The 18508-nt window shown below is 36.4% G+C and overlaps 1 protein-coding gene across 1 annotated transcript; it reads right to left on the bottom strand.

Annotated features, from left to right (window-relative positions):
• Positions 1 to 272: 272 nt before the first annotated feature.
• LOC149192132 (uncharacterized) lies at positions 273 to 902 on the bottom strand. The gene is made up of 2 exons (XM_089406315.1): positions 820 to 902; positions 273 to 710 (listed from the first exon to the last, which is right to left on the bottom strand). The coding sequence occupies exons 1-2, from the start codon at positions 900 to 902 to the stop codon at positions 368 to 370; spliced, it is 426 nt and encodes a 141-aa protein (XP_089262441.1). The 3' UTR covers positions 273 to 367.
• Between the last annotated feature and the right edge of the window lie 17606 nt (positions 903 to 18508).

Genomic DNA, 18508 nt, shown 5'->3' with positions numbered 1-18508 from the left:
AAGGTGACTAGAATCTGAATGGGCAACACATTGCAATGGTAAGCAAAGAGAACCGCCAGAACAACAGAACCTTATCGCATGGAATCTCGCGCTGTCCACCAATTCTAGATTGTGATTTTTTTATTGAAATTTATGGGTACAATTGTGGTCTGGTTTAAAATGTATGTTTACAACACAAATGGATTGAAAAAACCCCCTTGGGCCGTTGGAGTTTGCAAATTACATCACTCAACTCTGTAAAAATATCTAGCAAATTTTGAACAAAATTGGGGAAAATGTTTGGAAAAAGTCCAAAACATCACAGATTTAGCCTACTATATAATATCCTAAACCGAACGAGATCGCACTCTCGCAGCCCAACGTAAATTCAACATACGATTTCTTGTAGGAGCTTCATCTTTCGTCTACTTCTGGCAGGAGCCATTCTTGTTTTCTGCATCTGCATATTTGTTTTACTCGGACTTCTCAACCACCCAGTTGCTTTTTGAGTTTCATCTTCTATTCGTTTGAGACTGTAGGCATTGGCTGATCTCTTTCTAAGAGTATTAGAGGCATTTGATCCTCTTCCATCGTCATTCTTCGTTAAGGGCGGCTTAGATTTGGTGCTGGAATGCAGATTAGAAGGAGAGCCACTGGATTGATCAGATTCCACGAAACACCAATCGCACAATTCATTATGATCTCCACGAAAATATCCTCTGCTACAATATCTGCCAATTCACGATCAAAACATAGTTACCATTCAAACAAAAAAGAATCCGTAAATGTCATAAATACTAATCTGAACATTACAATACTGAAAGCTTTGTGTAATCCTACTTGTGCTGAAAGCGGAATCGGCACTTGCTACACTGAAACAGATGTTCAGCAAAGCCTACGTCCCCGCACATACTACACTCCATGATGGTTTTTTTTTCTTTCTTGGGAGCGAGATGCGAGATTTTTCTTTGAGGACTAGATTGATTAAATAATCCCTTGCCCCGATATTTCGTCGACCGTTCACAGGCATTACTATGTTTGTTCAGAAAGGAAAGATTCCTTCCACACACACACCGTGCACGCAACGGGACTGACAGCGAATAGAATAAAACCCTAACGACAAGTCTTCACATTGCTGCGTTCGTTGAACTTGCGGGAGTGCTACGCAGTCATTACTGTTTTGTCTCTCCATTGACTGATTAATTTGTTGAAACTTGAAAGCAGTCATGGTCAGCCTTGACATTGAACCATCATCTACCATGCTGTTCCGAATTCTATGATGGTCAATGTTGGACTTGGAATGTAACTGTCCATAAATGACTGATGGATTGCACGTCAGCAGAATCATTGATACACTCAAGAGGCCCCTATGGTTGCTCGACTCTTTATCAGAAGTCTATGATGGAGGGGATGGCAGTTGCTTACAAACTAACGGTCAAATTCAATCTTAAAAATTAGCTTTTCTCAATCCTTGACTAAATCAATTTATTTAATATATCATGGTCGTACGATCCAGCGTTTCAAATTAATCTAGTTTTGGAAGCAACGCTGGCGGCTACAACCAACGTAGCAAGAAAAAGTTTGGAATTATGTATCACAATCTTGGAATTATCCACCAAATTGGAAGCAAAGGGTCATATTTCAATGGAAGGTAAACTCTTTTCTTCTTTTTAGTGGGGAGAAAAATTCAACGCTACTCTTTCGGGTTCTCATGTATTCTTCACCGAACGAATTACTCTCGTAAATGATGCGTTGGCACTGCTATTGTAAGGACATGTGGTCCTTGGCACGCCCACCGGCACCATGTGCGAAGTCGACTTGGCGGACGAGCGACTCGAACGAAGGAAAATATGTGAAGTATGGAACTCAGACTTAAAGTGCGATGAAGTCATGTGTTAATGCGCACAAGGAAGGGAGGGCGACTTCGTTTTATAAGACATGGAGCATGGTTGGATTACCCACGGGCCGACCTACACTTGGAACGAAGGGCGACGATGTTTTGAGGGCATTTGCGATGGAAGTGTAGGGCGTTGGCAAGTCCGCTGGGCAGCCAAGACTTGCCCAATGCACCATATAAGTAAACAAGGCATGGAGGCATTTGGGACACACAAAACTTCGCTTATCTAATGTAGAGAAGTGTGCAAGACAAGTGTAGTCGTAGCAATAGAAGGAAAGGCGCACATTTGGTGATGCGCCTGTTCTTGGGCAAAGCTTCACAGAGGTAGGCACGTTGTCTCGGTTTTGGGTGACGGCGCAGGGAGGAGTACCCCCGATTGGTAAACGGTGGAGACTTGGTGAAGTCACCCGCCGGTGCGAAGTTGGTGAACGGTGGAACTTTGCTGAAGTTGGGTGAACGGTGGAACATTGGTGACGTCATTTATGCGAAGAAGGTCTTTTGGTGACTTGGTGGAGTCACCCGCCCGTCGTGCATGAAAACAAGGTTCGGTTGTGAAGTGTGGAAGGCAGCTCGTGTGAGGGCGCACCCGCCCGCCTTGGGCATGGAAATCTTGGTTGTCACACGGTGGTGTGATGAAGTTGTAATTTTGGCTAAGTATGAAACTTGGTGTTTCCCAGGTATACTTGTAAGCTTTGTAACATTGAAAGATTGTATAATATATTATATTCGGGCAAACTCATTGTTCAGGGAGTTGCCCCTCCCTTTATATTGTGCAATTATGTTCTCTTGTATAATTGTTGATGATAATGAATGTGTATGGGTGTTCATTGGTATAAAGGAAACATAATAATTACTTGGTTGCGAAACACAAACTAAGTAGACTAATAGTTAGGCGTAGTCCATGAACATAAGTATTGGTGAAAAGAAAGTGTTCAGTGGTGCCGCACCTCGCCAAGAGCACTTGAAAGACTACCGTGGCTCCGGCGTCATAACAGTTGGTATCAGAGCAAGGTTGCTTGTGGCGAAGTGACATATGGTATACACTTGAAAGTTGGTGACAATGAAGCAGGTACTTGCAGGTGAAGGAAGTTGTTTTACATACAAGTGGAACAAGGGTTGGTTCATGGTTGCAGGAAACTTGGTGAAGTTGTTGGATGGTTGAAACTAGATCGCAAAGAAGAAGGAAACTGTTAGCAATGGCAAGTGAATCTCAGGTTGGATCTAGTCATGGTGCGAAGGATGCCACTATGGCTTTCATTGAAAAAGTGTTGGAAAGGATGAAGGACTTAGAGGCTTACTGGACTAAGAAGATGGACTTGATCAAGAAAGATCAAGAGGCCAATTCGAAGATGAGGGAAGAACTCGATGAACTACGGACTCAACACGAGTACACTGATCTTATGTGTATACAACTTGAAGTAAGGGTCAAGGAGATTGAAGAGGCAAGAGACCGAAGCTTGGCAGAGATCGTGGACTTGCAGAAATCGCTTGACGAAGCCAGAGATGAGATCGCGGTGTTGAAAAAGGCCGTGAGACATAACTCAGGTGGAGGAGTGCCTCGTGAAAGTCAAGGAACTAGAATCTTATGATGGTACAAGGAGTGCGAAGACTCTTGGCAACTTTCTTGGAATTCTTGGGTCTATCTGATGATGAGACGAAGGTGAAGGTAGCTGCTCAATTCTTGACAAAGGATGCTAAGATGTGGTGGCTAAGGAGGATGGATCAGATTGCCAATGGCAGTGCTAGTGACATTACTTCGTGGGAGGAGATGAAGAAGGCTTTACAGACCCATTTCAGTCCTCAAGATGAAACATGGGAAGCAAGGATGAATATTCAGTTCATAAAGCAGACAGGGAACCTACATACATACCAGCGGAAGTTTGCAAATGCGATTCTAGAACTTCCTGACATGGTGGAGAGGGACAAGGTGTTCAACTTCATTATTGGATTGAAGGCTTGGGCATGCAATGAAGTGAAGAGACAGAAGATTAAAACACTTGAGGAAGCTTTCACTGCTGTGGATAGGTTGGTGGAGCATTATGATGAGACTTTTGATGATAAAAAGAAGAAGTCTGATAAGCCGAAAGAGAAGAAGAAGGATGATGCTTTGAAATCGGATGATAAGTTGAAGACGAAGAAAGCCTTGAAGTGTTGGATATGTGCTGAACCACATACGATGAAGAATTGCCCTTCTAGACCGAAAGTGGCTACTATTGCACAATTTAATACAAAGAATGAAGAAGCTTTTGTGGGGATGATGCAGATTCTTGGAGCTGCTGCTGCTACAGATGTGGTCTCTTGGGGGATCTTGAGAGGAATAGTTTGTAGTATGTTCGGGTGAAGATTTGGAGTGCTGATATACTCACTATGATGGATAGCGGGGCTACTCACAACTTCATGAGTGAAGATACTGCGAGAAGGATTGGGCTAAAGCTTGTACTATTGAAGGCACAAATGAAGACAGTGAATTCTCCGCCTGATTGTGTTCTTGGTGTAGCTGAAAGGGTGGACACAACACTAGGTGAGTGGACAGGGAACGTTGACTTCACTATAGTGTGGATTGATGACTATGAAGCTGTGCTGGGGATGGAATTTTTGAAACAATTTGATGCAATGATTGTTCCACATTTGAAGAAGTTGTACATTTACAATGGAAGGGAAGATGTACCCATTGGTGTTCCAAACAATGGAGTGACAAAACTTGATTGTAAACTAGCAATGATGCAGATGGAGGATGAGAAGCGCATGGATGACATGAGTAAGTGGTTGTCTATGGTTGAGACAAAGCTTACCGAGCAGTCATTGGTCATCAAGACACTTTCTGTATCTTGGATTGTCAAGAAGGCTAGAAGTGGTTGAGGATGATGATGATGAGGACGAAGCATATGTGAGGCCGAATGTCTGGGAAGAGGATCAGGTCACTTATCTATAGAGAATGGAGATAGAGAATCCTGACATATGAATTGAGATGATTAGTGAGGGTGAGCTTTCAAGCTCTACTCCCTCTACATATTCATAGATGACATAGAAGATGGGGCTCATTGTTAGCTACTCATGGCAGTGAGTCCTTAAAACAAGTTGAGAAGGTATGGCAGATGGTGCAGGGATGGCTTGGCATCAAGAATCACGACATGTTGCAGATGGGATGGAGATTCCGTGGACCTGAGAATGGGAGAGATTCTTGGTGAGTCCAGGATATGATAGAATCCGAGATAGACTGGTGAAGGCATAAGAATGGACATTCTTATAATTTGAGCATGACAGTTGGACTGATCACCCGACTAGTTTAAGTCATGGGGGCTAGCAGTGTACCAGAGAGATGTTGGCATCAGGCAGACAAGAAGGATGATATTTCACAGGATGGGACGACACATGATGGAGATGGGAGTTCTACATATGTTGCAGGGATGTTTGCAGTGTGTGGAGGAGTCGATATCATGGACCAAGGATGAGACAATTGTTTATGTTGATCTTAGTGGATGGCTACCAGGAAGGTATGTTGTCGAGGATGACAACGATTTTAGGTGGAGGAGAATGTAAGGACCTGCGGTCCTTGGCACGCCCACCGGCACGATGTGCGAAGTCGACTTGGCGGACGAGCGACTTGAACGAAGGAAAATATGCGAAGTATGGAGCTCAGACTTAAAGTGTGATGAAGTCATGTGTTAATGCGCATAAGGAAGGGAGAGCAACTTGGTTTTATAAGAGGTGGAGCATGGTTGGATTACCCACGGGCCGACCTACACTTAGAACGAAGGCCAATGGTGTTTTGAGGGCATTTGCGATGGAAGTGTAGGGTGTTGGAAAGTCGGTTGGGCAACCAAGACTTCCCCAACACACCATATAAGTAAACAAGGCATGGAGGCATTTGGAGCACACACAACTTCGCTCATCTAATGTAGAGAAGTGTGCAAGACAACTGTAGCTGCAACAATAGAAGGGGAGGAACAGATTTGGTGATGCACCTGCTCTTGGGCAAGGCCAAATGGAGGTAGGCACGTTGTCTCGGTTTGGGTGAGGGCGTGGGTAGGAGTACCCGCCGGTTGGTAAACGGTGGAGACTTGGTGGAGTCACCCGTTGGTGCGAAGTTGGTGAATGGTGGAACGTTGGTGAAGCTGGGTGAATAGTGGAACATTGGTGAAGCGAGTTGTGCAAAGAGGGTGTCTTGGTGACTTGGTGGAGTCACCCGCCCATCGTGCACAAAAACAAGGTTCGATTGTGAAGTGTGGAAGGCAACTCGTGTGAGGGCGTGCCCGCCCACCTTGGGCATGGAAATCTTGGTTGTCACACGGTGGTGTGATGAAGTTGTAATTTTGGCTAAGTATGAAACGTGGTGTTTCCCAAGTATACTTGTAAGCTTTGTAACATTGAAAGATTGTATAATATATTATATTCGGGCAGACTCATTGTTCAGGGAGTTGCCCCTCCCTTTATATTGTGCAATTATGTTCTCTTGTATAATTGTTGATGATAATGAATGTGTATGGGTGTTCATTGGTATAAAGGAAACATAATAATTACTTGGTTACGAAACACAAACTAAGTAGACTAATGGTTAGGCATAGTCCATGAACATAAGTATTGGTGAAAAGAAAGTGTTTGGTGGTGCCGCACCTCGCCAAGAGCAGTTGAAAGACTATTGTGGCTCCGGCGTCGTGATAGGTATGGTTGGTTTGGTTTTTTTTGCATTGCTAGCTCTAGATGTAGGTCTCAAAAGCCTTTTTTTTTAGTTTTTCTAATAGTGTAACTACTTTGGGCACTTATCCTAGTGTTTTACCACTTGTTTTGGCACCTATCTTATACGGGTTTCACCGCGTGTTTTGTAGTTTCTTTTTTTTTTATTTTTTTTAATATATTCCTTGGTTATGTAATTCAATAATATTTAAGTGTGACTACAAATAGATAGAAATAATGAGTGTTTTACTTGTTTTTTTGTTCTGAGGATAATGTAATTCTTTTATGTTCATAGTGACTACAATGGAATAGTATTGATGTTTTTCATAGAAATACATGAAGTCTAGTTCTCTTTTGAGTCATGCACTGATTTAATTGGGAAAATATGTCTTTTCTAGAACAATTATCAAATGTAATACTTATATTTTCTAATAGAAATCATTTGCATAAATTCACAGAAAAATATATTGATAACTTGAAATAAATTATTCTTTTCATATGAAAATGATATATATATATATATATATATATATATATATATATATATATGTATGTATATATTTGTATATATATATATATATATATATATATATATATATATATATATATATTTATATATATTTTTATATATATTTTTATATATTTATATATATATTTTTATATTTTATATATCACATACTCTTCAAAACTCTATGGTACACTTGAATGAGTATATATAGATAACAATAGATGAGAGCTCATTCACTATTGAAATCTATATAAGCACATAAAAAGGAATTTGATAGAACTACTTACTTACATTTTATATAGAAATTATATGCAAGAAATTTAATAAAATCATTTATTTATAGTTTATATAATAATCACATAGAGGAAAATCAATACCACCATTTACCCTTTCATTGCGTAGACAACATTCCTCAAATACAAATTGTTCTAAAATGAAATTATCCCTCTTTCTTATAGATTCTTATAGGGTAATTCTTCCAATTGTTCAATCAATTACAATGATTTTTTTTAAAACAATCAAAATATAATATTATTTTATGGATATTGATGCAATCTCAATAAAAATAATAATTATTTAAAACCTCCAAAAGCACAATTTTCTATAGAAAAAAATATCTTTCCAGAATCTTTTGCCATAAGAATTATAGGGCTAGATAAACATAAGTTTGGGTTGGTCTTCACGATCACAAATAGTGGTGCAATTTCAAAGGTGCTTATAGGGTTAGGGTTTAGCTGGAAAAGAAACAAGGGTGAGGCAACTGACCTATAGTCGCCTCAGCCCCTATTTTTTGTGCCTTTCCTATGCTTGCAACTAGTTCTTGTGGCTCTGTGATGCTTCCGCCATTGTACCATGGGTGCTAGTTCTGGAGGTGTTTCTTGGGTCACTATGTAGTTCCATTCATGCTTGCATGGGAAGGAAGCGGGGATTTTCTTGCTACCACTAGTGACTACTCCTCGAGATTCAAATAATGTTGTCTCTCCATTATGATGCCACCATTGGTGCCTCACACTCGAGGTTCAAATGGTGTTGTCTCTCTATTATATTCTTGTCGTTGTGCTATGGGTGCTCTTTCTCGAGGCGTTTCTTGCGTGTTAGTGTTGTTCAATTAGTTCTTGCGTAGGGTGGATTTCAGGGTTCTCTTGTTACTACTAGAGAGTTGAATGGCGTTTTCTTACCCCTGCATCATCACCACCATGGTGCCTTATATTTCTTTTGGTACATCATTTTTATGATTCACAACGTGTCTACTACAGATCCCCTAATATTTTTACCATAAATATTTTCCTACCCAGTCTATCGGATTGTTATTTTCGACTTATTAGTTAGCCTTTGCCCAGTTTAAAGGCTTATCAGAGCATCTCTAGGCCTTTTCCAGTCAAACTATCTTCTAGTGTTACTTGTTGGTTAGAGTACCTTTTGACATTATTTTGTTGTTGATTAGAGTATCTTCTGATGATATCTTTCTACTAGTCAGAGTATCTTCCAGTGATATCTTCTTACTGGTCATAGTATCTTCCATATTTTTCTAGGGCAGAGATTTAGGTCTTGTTTGCAAGATTTGTGCCCCTTTTCCTTTCAGTTTTTGCTAGTGTTTGATGACTTGAATCATAATAGGCCTGCGTGCATTGTACCATGTTTTTTATACACATTATGGTGGCTTAGGAGTTGTTCTCCTAAGGTTTTATGATATATTTGTAGAAAATGATTTGTTTTTAGTGACATTTTTCCATATGTAAATAGTCTTTCTATTTAATATCAAGTTTGTTGTTTTTTATTACTAAAAAAATATATATATAGGGCTAATGAATAAGAAAAGAAAAGGAAACATAGAGTGATGCAAAAATATATCAGTGATTTTTTTTATTAATTGAAGCTCACAACACACAAAATACATAATAATGTCCCATTTTATAGAAATGAGGTTGATCATTAGATAATCATAACAACCTCGAGCATAATGACATCTACACAACAACCCACTCCTACATTGCAAACTAACAACTTTTTAGAAGACTAGATTAGAACTATGATGATTCAAAAGAATGTATTGAAGTAATATAGTTCTCTCACTAAACCTAATGCTCCCTCCTAATGGAGAAAATTATTCTCTAAAACATCTAACTTTTCGTCCTTTGTAGCATATGATCCTCCTCATCAACAATGTTTATGTTTGGTTCAATCTCACATTTTCATCATACTTCTATGATGTTAACGTCCATACAAATCAACAACCATCCACTATAATGCATGGCTAAGAAACGTCTATAAGCTTCAACCCAATAGGATGGCCTTTGTCTACATAGTTCGTTCAAGCATTCTTCCATTGCACATCTTCATGGTTGCACCTACACTTCTAACTTCCTTTACATCATCAATATTCTAGCTTTTCCTTGGTCTACCCATAACCATGATCTAGAATTACAGCTTTGGGATTTCTGTAGATGACTCTTAACAATCACACCTCAAGTGGATTTTGTTTACTTCAAACATCACATCAACATGAAGTGGTTTTCAATGACCATAGACCATAATTGCAGTAATGGTTTTTATATAACCATGAACCTTAATGTCAAGTGGTTTCTATCTAATAAAACTATACATTAGGTCAATGTGTTTTTTATATTACCACAAACATTGTGTGAGTACACTCACATTATCAAACTCACGTTTCAATCGGGTACATAAAATCCTCATACTTCTCTCATAGATATACCAGGTACATACTTAAACATGACACCACAAACTTGTTTACAAATATAATGTGTGATTTTCACAACTCACAAACTCTAAACTTTGATTTTCTATTACTTATTTTACTCTATTGTAGTCCTCATTATTGCCATAATATTTTCATGTGCATTGTCACTAACGTTTCTTCTTTATTGAATCTAGGATGATATCAATGTTTTCACTTGGGAATTCTTTGTCATTGGAATTTCTATTAGGTCTTTGTTTTTTCTTTGTACATGCATAACACTAATTATTCCATAAAGAAATTGTTTCTTCCTACAACCACTGATAATTGGTGTCCATATAAAAAAAATCCATCTACCAAGATGCATGGGTCCCATCCACTACACTCATTAGGTTTCTAGGAATATTATTCACCTACATGGTTCCTCAACATGTGATAATTGGTCCCAATTTACTTACTTGATAAGAATATCTCATACTCCCCCCTTAATTCCACATCAAACTTAGATACGAGTCTACTTGCCACCCTTGTAACCATTTGAGTGGTTGATTCCATAAATTGATGTCCCATCCTTTACAATCACAAGAGGATACATTATACAAGATTACTTATGCTATCATATGAATACATGTAGGCCTAACTCAAGAGGGATTTTAAAACACCTAGGCAATTAAACTTGTACAACTTTTACAAAAACATTGGAGATGTTAGGTTCAGCCAATCATGCACCCCCTGCACAATTATGTTGATAAACCCATCTCTTTTCCACAAATTTCAGTCACTTGAATTTACCTTTAAAAAATGTTTTTTTGTTTACCATGAATCACTATGAATTATAGAAATGACAACTTCTTCTTACTAACTTTTAGAGGACCAAATGACTTATGAACTTTGTAAGAATTGAACTTATATAATATTTTCAGCATAAAACTAACCCTTTTTTTATTCTCACACTTCTATGTGAGCACAATGTGCCTCAATGTGATCCTTTCATATTTTTCTATTCTAGCACTCAGCTTGTACATGCCCTTTTCTACTACAACAATTGTAACATTTCTCTTGTTTTCTCACTTTATTAGTTGCATTGGTACTTGTAGTTGATTCATCAAAAATCAATGTTTCTACTTTCATGGACTTAATATCTTCATTAGCTATTTGATCTTTATTTCTTATCAATACATGTATTTGAATAGATTTTGGATACCTCGATCATTTATACCTAAAATGTTCCCACCATAATCTATTTTGTACAAAAGATGGAACCAACTCCTTTTGTGTGCTTTCCAAAACACCCTATTTGATTATCTTTACTAAGATAAGAATATTTAGAAATATCAGCATGATCATCATTATGTACGTCAAAACATGACATAGGAACATCAATATTATTATCTTCGATCAAAAGACAAGTGTCATAGAAACTTTCAATCTTCTGAATCAAGTCACTTATGTAATAAACTTTATGACACTTCGCTTTATCGTGTTTTAACTATTTTACTTCACTTTTAATTTTTAACAACACATTTCCATTTGCTAATATCTCTGGTTGCAATGGCTCTATTAATTTAGCCTTTTGATCTTGAATTTTGAAAAGGACAACTATTTATTGATTCATTGATTATAAACTTTCCTATAATATGTTGATGTTATATAGTAAGGCCAACAAATTCATGATAATGTTTATTATCTCATCATACTAGCTATGTTGGATTGGACATTATGGAATCATTTTCCCTTTGTAATCTCTTTATTTATTATAAAGGACCATCAAAATTCTATTGTAGCATGTCAATTTCATGATTCACATTTTGAAGTTTTTTTCTCCCTTTCCCATTTTAAAATAATTCTCACTTCTTAGAAATAAACATAAAAATTAGGGTTAGGCATTAAGATTCACTAAAGTTATCTTATCTTCTAACACTTCTAACACTGATTTATAGTTCATATCTCCACAACTGTTTCTCATTGTTAGGGTTACTGAAACCCTTCACGCCTTATTTTCTTTAAGGAATATTAAAAGTAAATGAATACTTTGAGACCTCTGCTCCTTTGACTAAATCAATGCAACTATACATGGTGGCTATAGTCTCTTTATCCAATCATGCCTTTTTACATGACTACTTTCCAACTATGGTAATCTAGAAAATACATTAGAACAATACATTTCTCCCATAAACGGTAATATAATGATTCGTGCATGTGCATTATTATGCAGAACACCATTTGCAAATAAATATAAAAATAACATTATTTTTTCTCAAGAAAAATAATGTTAAAACCAAATACAACTTATTCAACATGAATCAAACCTACATTAAATAGATCCTTAGTGCACATTATATTGTCTTCATATTAAATAGACATAAATAACACATGGTGACAATATTCATAAATCCAAGAAAGTGGATAAACATCTTATTAAAAAACTTAATAAAAAAATTATTTCAATCTCCGTCGACCAATAAAAATATTTCGTTTTATCCGTTTTTATGTAAAATAATTTTATCTTCATTTTATCCATTTTATGTAAAATAATTTTATATTACTTTATATTTAAGAAAAAAATGTTACAAAAATAAAAATAATATAGATCATAAATATAAATATTAAATGAAATTCAAGAAAAGAGAAAATAAACATTACAAGAAATATTTGAAATAGAAATCTAACAAAACATAAAAAAAAATCTTTGCAACATAAAAATAGTTTTGACTTCTAGCTATAAGAATGTGATGATGATGATGATGATGATGATGAAGAAAAATAAAATTCAATATTAACTATATTGTGTATTGGACTTTATGAAGGTTAGAGATCAATACAAAGTTCTTAATCAAACAAATATTCTTCAAAAGAAGTGACAGAAGCGGTCCAAGATCACTATAGATTTTCTAACTTTAAAGACTAAAAATGTTGGTAGTGTGAAAATATTTTCAAAATTAGATCGAATGTGAGTATAAGATGAAAAATATAAGAGAAAATGCTTTTGATCTTCAACATCTTTAGTATCACATAGGTGATAGAGTATTTCATCTCAAGGCATTTTGGGAATTAATCAATGCCCGGTTTCACTATGACTCTAATGATAATTAGTTATTGTCATAGCAAATTTCAATTTCTTCTTAACACTACTCAAGAAAGAAAGAATTTTTTGGTTTTTGATATTGGGGTTAATCACTTGATTTGGACATCATAGTTTCCTTTCTTGTTGTAACTCTCTACCACCCCACAAATTTTCCTTAAACTTGGAATTTATAATAATATTTTTAATATTAGCCTTATTCTAGAAGATGATCTCCTCCTTTATAACTTATTGGTCCAGACAATCCTGGACATCTTTATTCCTTCCTTGGTTCAGTCAAAGGTCGTTATTTAGGCTAGAGTTAGAAGAAATTTTAGGAAACCTCTCTTTTTCCATTTTGTATGTCTTCTTCTTGTACATAATATACCTAGTCATAGCCATGGTTTCAATGTGGAAAGGCTTCATTTAACAGAGAGGATAGGGTATGGAGCATTTTCTTCTATCCTAAGGTTGTAGGTTATAAACAATTTTTTTATGTTGTCAATATTACTCCATGACTCTCTCGATATATCGATATAAAATAATAGGAGTGACAAGAGTCTCAAAGAGGAATTTTTTTTATCCCATATCTAAAAACCTGTCAATTTACAGTGGTTTTCAAACCCATAGTTAGTTTTCCAACCTCCAAATCTAATTTTTCTCAATGTTTTAATTCTAATTGAGTTTATGATGGAGGTTAGTTCCAATATATTTCAATTAATGCCCTTCTTCCAAAAGTTTGTTGTTATATATGAATGTATCATAAGTGACCTTTTTGGATTTAAATATTATGAATTTATTTTTCCTAATCTTATTTTTCTTAGTCTTGACTATCATACTCATCTTGGAAAAAAATCCTGGACACTTAGTTGCTCGCCAAAATAATCAAGACTTCTTTCCAAATAATATTATCATCATAAAATCTTTCCAAATAATATTTTCATCATAAAAAAGGGAATTATTACTAATTACTACATTATTGAGGACGAGGCCAAAACAATGTGCATCTTCCAAACAATCCTCAAAAATCTTAACATGACACATTAGGGAATTCAATGTTTCATGGTAAATTACATTGGTGTTGAGAATTTTCATAAGAAAAGAATGTATTATCTATGTTTGAGAACCCATATTCAATTCCATCATGACCTTCAGCTCCTTTTTTTTTATTGATGGTTTTTAAAGTTTAAAATTTTTTCCCCCGATCGGGGTGTGACATAGAAGAGGAGGTGGGCCAGCGGCGATGGGAAGAGGATAGAAGGAAGGGAAGGTAGAAGGACAACGCAGAGAGGGAGAAAGCCCTAAAAGATGACAGGTGTTGTTGTGAAGGGAAGGCAAAGATGAAGGCATGGAGGCCAGCGAGATAGAGGGTAGATTGATGCCAGCAAGTGGCGGGAGTATAGAGAAGAACCCACGGCAGGAGTAGCCAGAGGCACGAAGGGGTTAATGAGGGATAGAGCTGGAAGTGCCAGAGAGCCATCATTTCGAGGAGTAGGAATGAGGAAAATGGTGGCGAGAAAATTAGGAGGACATGTAGGAGGTGTGACGAAAGGCAGTAGGGATAGTGAGTTAAAACAAAAGGTAAGAGAGAAAGAAGATGGTTGTATGCAGAAAGAGAGAGCGAGGGTAAGAACAATGAAAGGTGGTGGACGTAGGACGAGGACGCAGGTTGGCGGATGCAACTGTGTCAACTCAAGTCGACAGCGTGTATTCCTCCATTTCCTTAACATCAGAATTAGTGTAATGATAATTTCAGTGGTACTAGGGAAAGAGACCTGGGAAAGTAAAGACTGAGAAAGAATTGGAACCAGGTTTTCCTGGAACACTATTTGGGTTAGGAACAAGGATGAAAGGGAGAGAGAAGCAAAAGATAAAGAAACGCCTTTGGAGAAATCGCAGAGAGGGAAGGAGGGAGGCCGAGGAGAGAAAAGAGAACCTGGTAAGGGAGAAGGCGGAAGGAATATATCTCTGGCAAGGTGGCTCCTGAGGCACGGAGGGGGTAATTTAGGTAGCTGGTATACAGAGGAAACTACCCTGGAGGCCACAGTAGCTAAGATAAGGGACATCTCAACCGCTGAGAAACCTAACTGGAATATCCAGAATAAAACTGAGAGGATAACTAGGGGCTCAATTAGAGCGAAGACAATAGAGAGGTGCGAGAATGGAATGAAGAAACCTCATGCAATTCAGAACAGGGACATGGTCTCCCTTTGTAGACTCCTCAGTAGGTCTTCTAAGGTAAACCATTCGAGTGAAGGTAGACGGGGAGAGATGAATCTGAGAGAAGAAGAATTGAGAGGCTGCAAAATGCTAACCCAAGAGCTGTCAGGGGGAAATCTGAGGGAGATGAAAGGCAAACTCAAGCTGCCAGGACTTGAGCGAGAGACCAAACCTAGAACACTTAAATACAAGACAAAATGGGAAGTATACCTTCGAACTACTGATATATCTTATGGTATTGTTTTAGGTTTAATTATAATCTTCGTTCAGTACAGTGTGGAGGAAAGCAAACACACAGACGAAAGCAAATTGGGTGAAGAAAACTACAACCAAGACAAAGCAAGAATGGCAAGAGACGAAAAGAAAGTGGCTAAGAAGAGCAACAGAGGAGCAGGAAAAGCAGGGAAACAGACCATCGGGGGTGTGGGAACCTCTAGTAGAGACCAACACAAGAGAGGTAGAAAGACAAGGCAGGAGAATATGAAGACCCTTTTCGATGCGTACATGTAAGTAATCCTGCCGAGGTCAGAGTGCAAATAGAGGGTTGGGAGAGAGAACTAAATGATAGTATCACCAACCAAGATATTCTTGTAGAAGAATGGGAAGACATGGTACAAGACCCGGGGAACACCCGCAACCGCCACACTCTATTCAGACAAACGATCCAACAATACTAGGTAATGAAGAATGTAGTGGCATGAGCCATGACTCTCAAAAAATAATAGGCAATAAACAAAGGACAAGAGGCACAGGAGGAAACCAAAGTGAAGGAACCCAACAGAGCAGATCTCCTCGTAGAGATAACATCAATTCAGATTCAAACATACCGAAACAACTTGGAACTGAGTAGGATCGAGCAAAGTCTATAGGACATGAGGAGAAGCGAGATGCCGGGATCCAACGCTAAAGCCCTAGCCCCGGTGGAGTCCTCGGACGAGGAGTAAAACAAAGTTCTAGATAAAATTTTGTTTTTATGCCGAGTAGCTTTTACTTTTCAAAGTTGATATTCAGTATAGATAAAATAGACAATGTTGTAAGGATGATAGAAAAAGACTTATTTAAATTTTGGACAACTTTTAACGCTGACAGGTGGCCAACCTGGTTTCCTACAGGCAGGTTGAGACCACCTGTTACTATTGGAAAAACTTGATTATGGTTAGTTAATATAAATAGAGAAAGTACTACCAAGCTTACAAAAAAATAAAATTAAAGTCATTAATTAAAATCTATATTTTATTTTTATTTTATAAAAAAATATTTAAAATTAATTAATTATACGAAATAGATGTTAATTTTTAAATTTTTATCTAATTAAGGAGATTATATTTTGTGTTGAGTTTTCTTCTTTAATTTTTCCTTTTACCTTTCCTAAATTTCTTTGTAATAGGAACATGCTTTCAAGTTTTTAAATAAAAAAATGTTTTAATTTTAAACCTAATTAAAAGGGTGTTATTTATTTTGAATTAAGATTCGTTTTAATCTTTTTGTGCCAATGGTGATAGTTAGGAAGGACATGTTACCCAAAAAATGATTTAATTTTAAACCTAATTAAAAGGGACTATTTATTTTGAATTAAGGTTGGTTTTAATCTTTTTGTGCCAATGGTGCTAGTTAGGAAGGACATGTTACAAAAAGAATTAGAAGAGTGCTTTTAGAGTAACCACTTTCAAAGTGTTGGATTCATATATATTTTTTTTTGTCAAAGTATTATTTGTCATGTTTGATGGTTTCAAAAAAAAGTTGTAGTTTTAACTTTAAAAACAAAAGGATGGTGTAATTATTAATGCCACTTTTTTATTTGGAGGTTGATTTCTACATCTTTTTTAAACACATTTTTTTCTTAAGTAAAAAAATTATTATGTTATCTAAAGTTTATGAAGTTATGTAGCAGATAGCGATATTAAATCCCATTTATCATCCAAATAACCATGTTAACATGATAGACAATTTTATCCAAAGTGAAGTTGTCTTCCAGTTGAGTGACTAAGTTCTATGGAGCCTACCCAATGCTGGATCTATCAAACATATATAATTCACTTGAAGGTTGGTCTTGCTAGTAATAAAACAAATATTACCCATTGCTTCTAACCTAGTAGACTCATAAGAGCTATAGAAATGAAAAGAAGAAATCTAAGGCAAGTCAAACATTGAACACTAGCACTAGTCCTACAAAGTGGTAAAGTTAGCAAGAATGTTGGTAATGATGTCAATGGAGTTGTCTTGAGTTCCAAGTCTAGCCTAAAAAGCCAATATCCCACCTTAATTTTTAGCAATAAACTCCCAAAGTGCAGGAATAATTCATCCCAACTTCTCAACCCACTCAACCCTATACAAATTTGCATGCATCTCGAGTCTTTCATCCTCCTAGCCAACAAAAGTGTGCACTAGAATTAGCTTTGTATGCCAAAAAAGCTTCATTGTTGATAAATATTTGGTGTAATCAAAGTGATTGGCACCTATGTTTGGGAAAAGTGGATTAGTTATGGACTCAACCTCCTATCCTCATCAATGAGTGAAGCTCTTAGATTTAAACTCTTCCGAAACCATCTTCAATTTCTTCGTTGGTACAAGGGTAGCCTCTTCGTGAAATAGATAAATGGCTTCTCTCATTGTAGATTCGACCAATGTCCATTATATGGGAAAGTGATCATGATGAATGGGATGGGGAGCCATGACAATCTCTTAAAACTAGAAATTTCAAATAAATGCGTGCAAAAAAATAGTAATGTTAGAGTAATGGAGGATCAAAATAGTCATGAAAATGGAGAAATCAACTAGGAGTAAATTCTTAATCATAATCCAAAGCTTAAGGGGATATTTGGGCTGCATGTTATGGCTACTCCTTCACATTTATGCCAAAGGTGCCAAATTAATGAGAAAATGATTTGGATCAAACCATAGCTAAAGGCCCAACACGATGGTTGTAATTACCATAATAAGATGAGCCTAAGGTTACATATGTCCTAAGATTGTGATGAACTTAGAAATTTTTTTAGCAACATTAAGATGTTAAGAGCATAGTTGCAAAATATGATAATTTTAACCTACTAGGAAAGAACATTACAAATAACACCAATTCTCCAAATAAAAATAAAAATTACCGCTGTATATAACCTAAAATAAAAAATAAAAAATTTGTTAAAAAACTTAATAACTATATTCACCTAAATATTATATATACACCTTATTTTTTTTACACCAATATATCCCTAATATACACAAGAAAATAAATATATGTTTAAAATACAACTTCCATTCTCTTATAACTATTTTTATCAGCAAAATATGTTAAGGGACTGTAATTTCAGGAAAATATAATGGTAAAGACACTATAATAATCAAAATAATAATTTAAATTATATAATAACAATAATAAATAATAGTAATTTAAATTAAATAATAATAATAAATCCTAATTTAAGTTATAGAATAAATAACAATTTATATATATATATATATATATATATATAT

The sequence above is a fragment of the Pinus tabuliformis genome, chromosome 2_2, assembly GCF_031772625.1.
Source record: "Pinus tabuliformis cultivar Carrire ecotype Pingquan chromosome 2_2, CPIR1, whole genome shotgun sequence".
NCBI classification, from domain to species: domain Eukaryota; kingdom Viridiplantae; phylum Streptophyta; class Pinopsida; order Pinales; family Pinaceae; genus Pinus; species Pinus tabuliformis.
This window is presented reverse-complemented; position numbering and strand designations above follow the sequence as displayed.

Excerpts from the sequence above, each read along its gene's own strand:
- LOC149192132 (XM_089406315.1), bottom strand. The coding sequence starts at position 902 with ATGGAGTGTAGTATGTGCGGGGACGTAGGCTTTGCTGAACATCTGTTT. Across the intron at positions 711-819 it reads CGATTCCGCTTTCAGCACAA|ATATTGTAGCAGAGGATATT; the intron begins GTAGGATTACAC and ends GTGAATTGGCAG.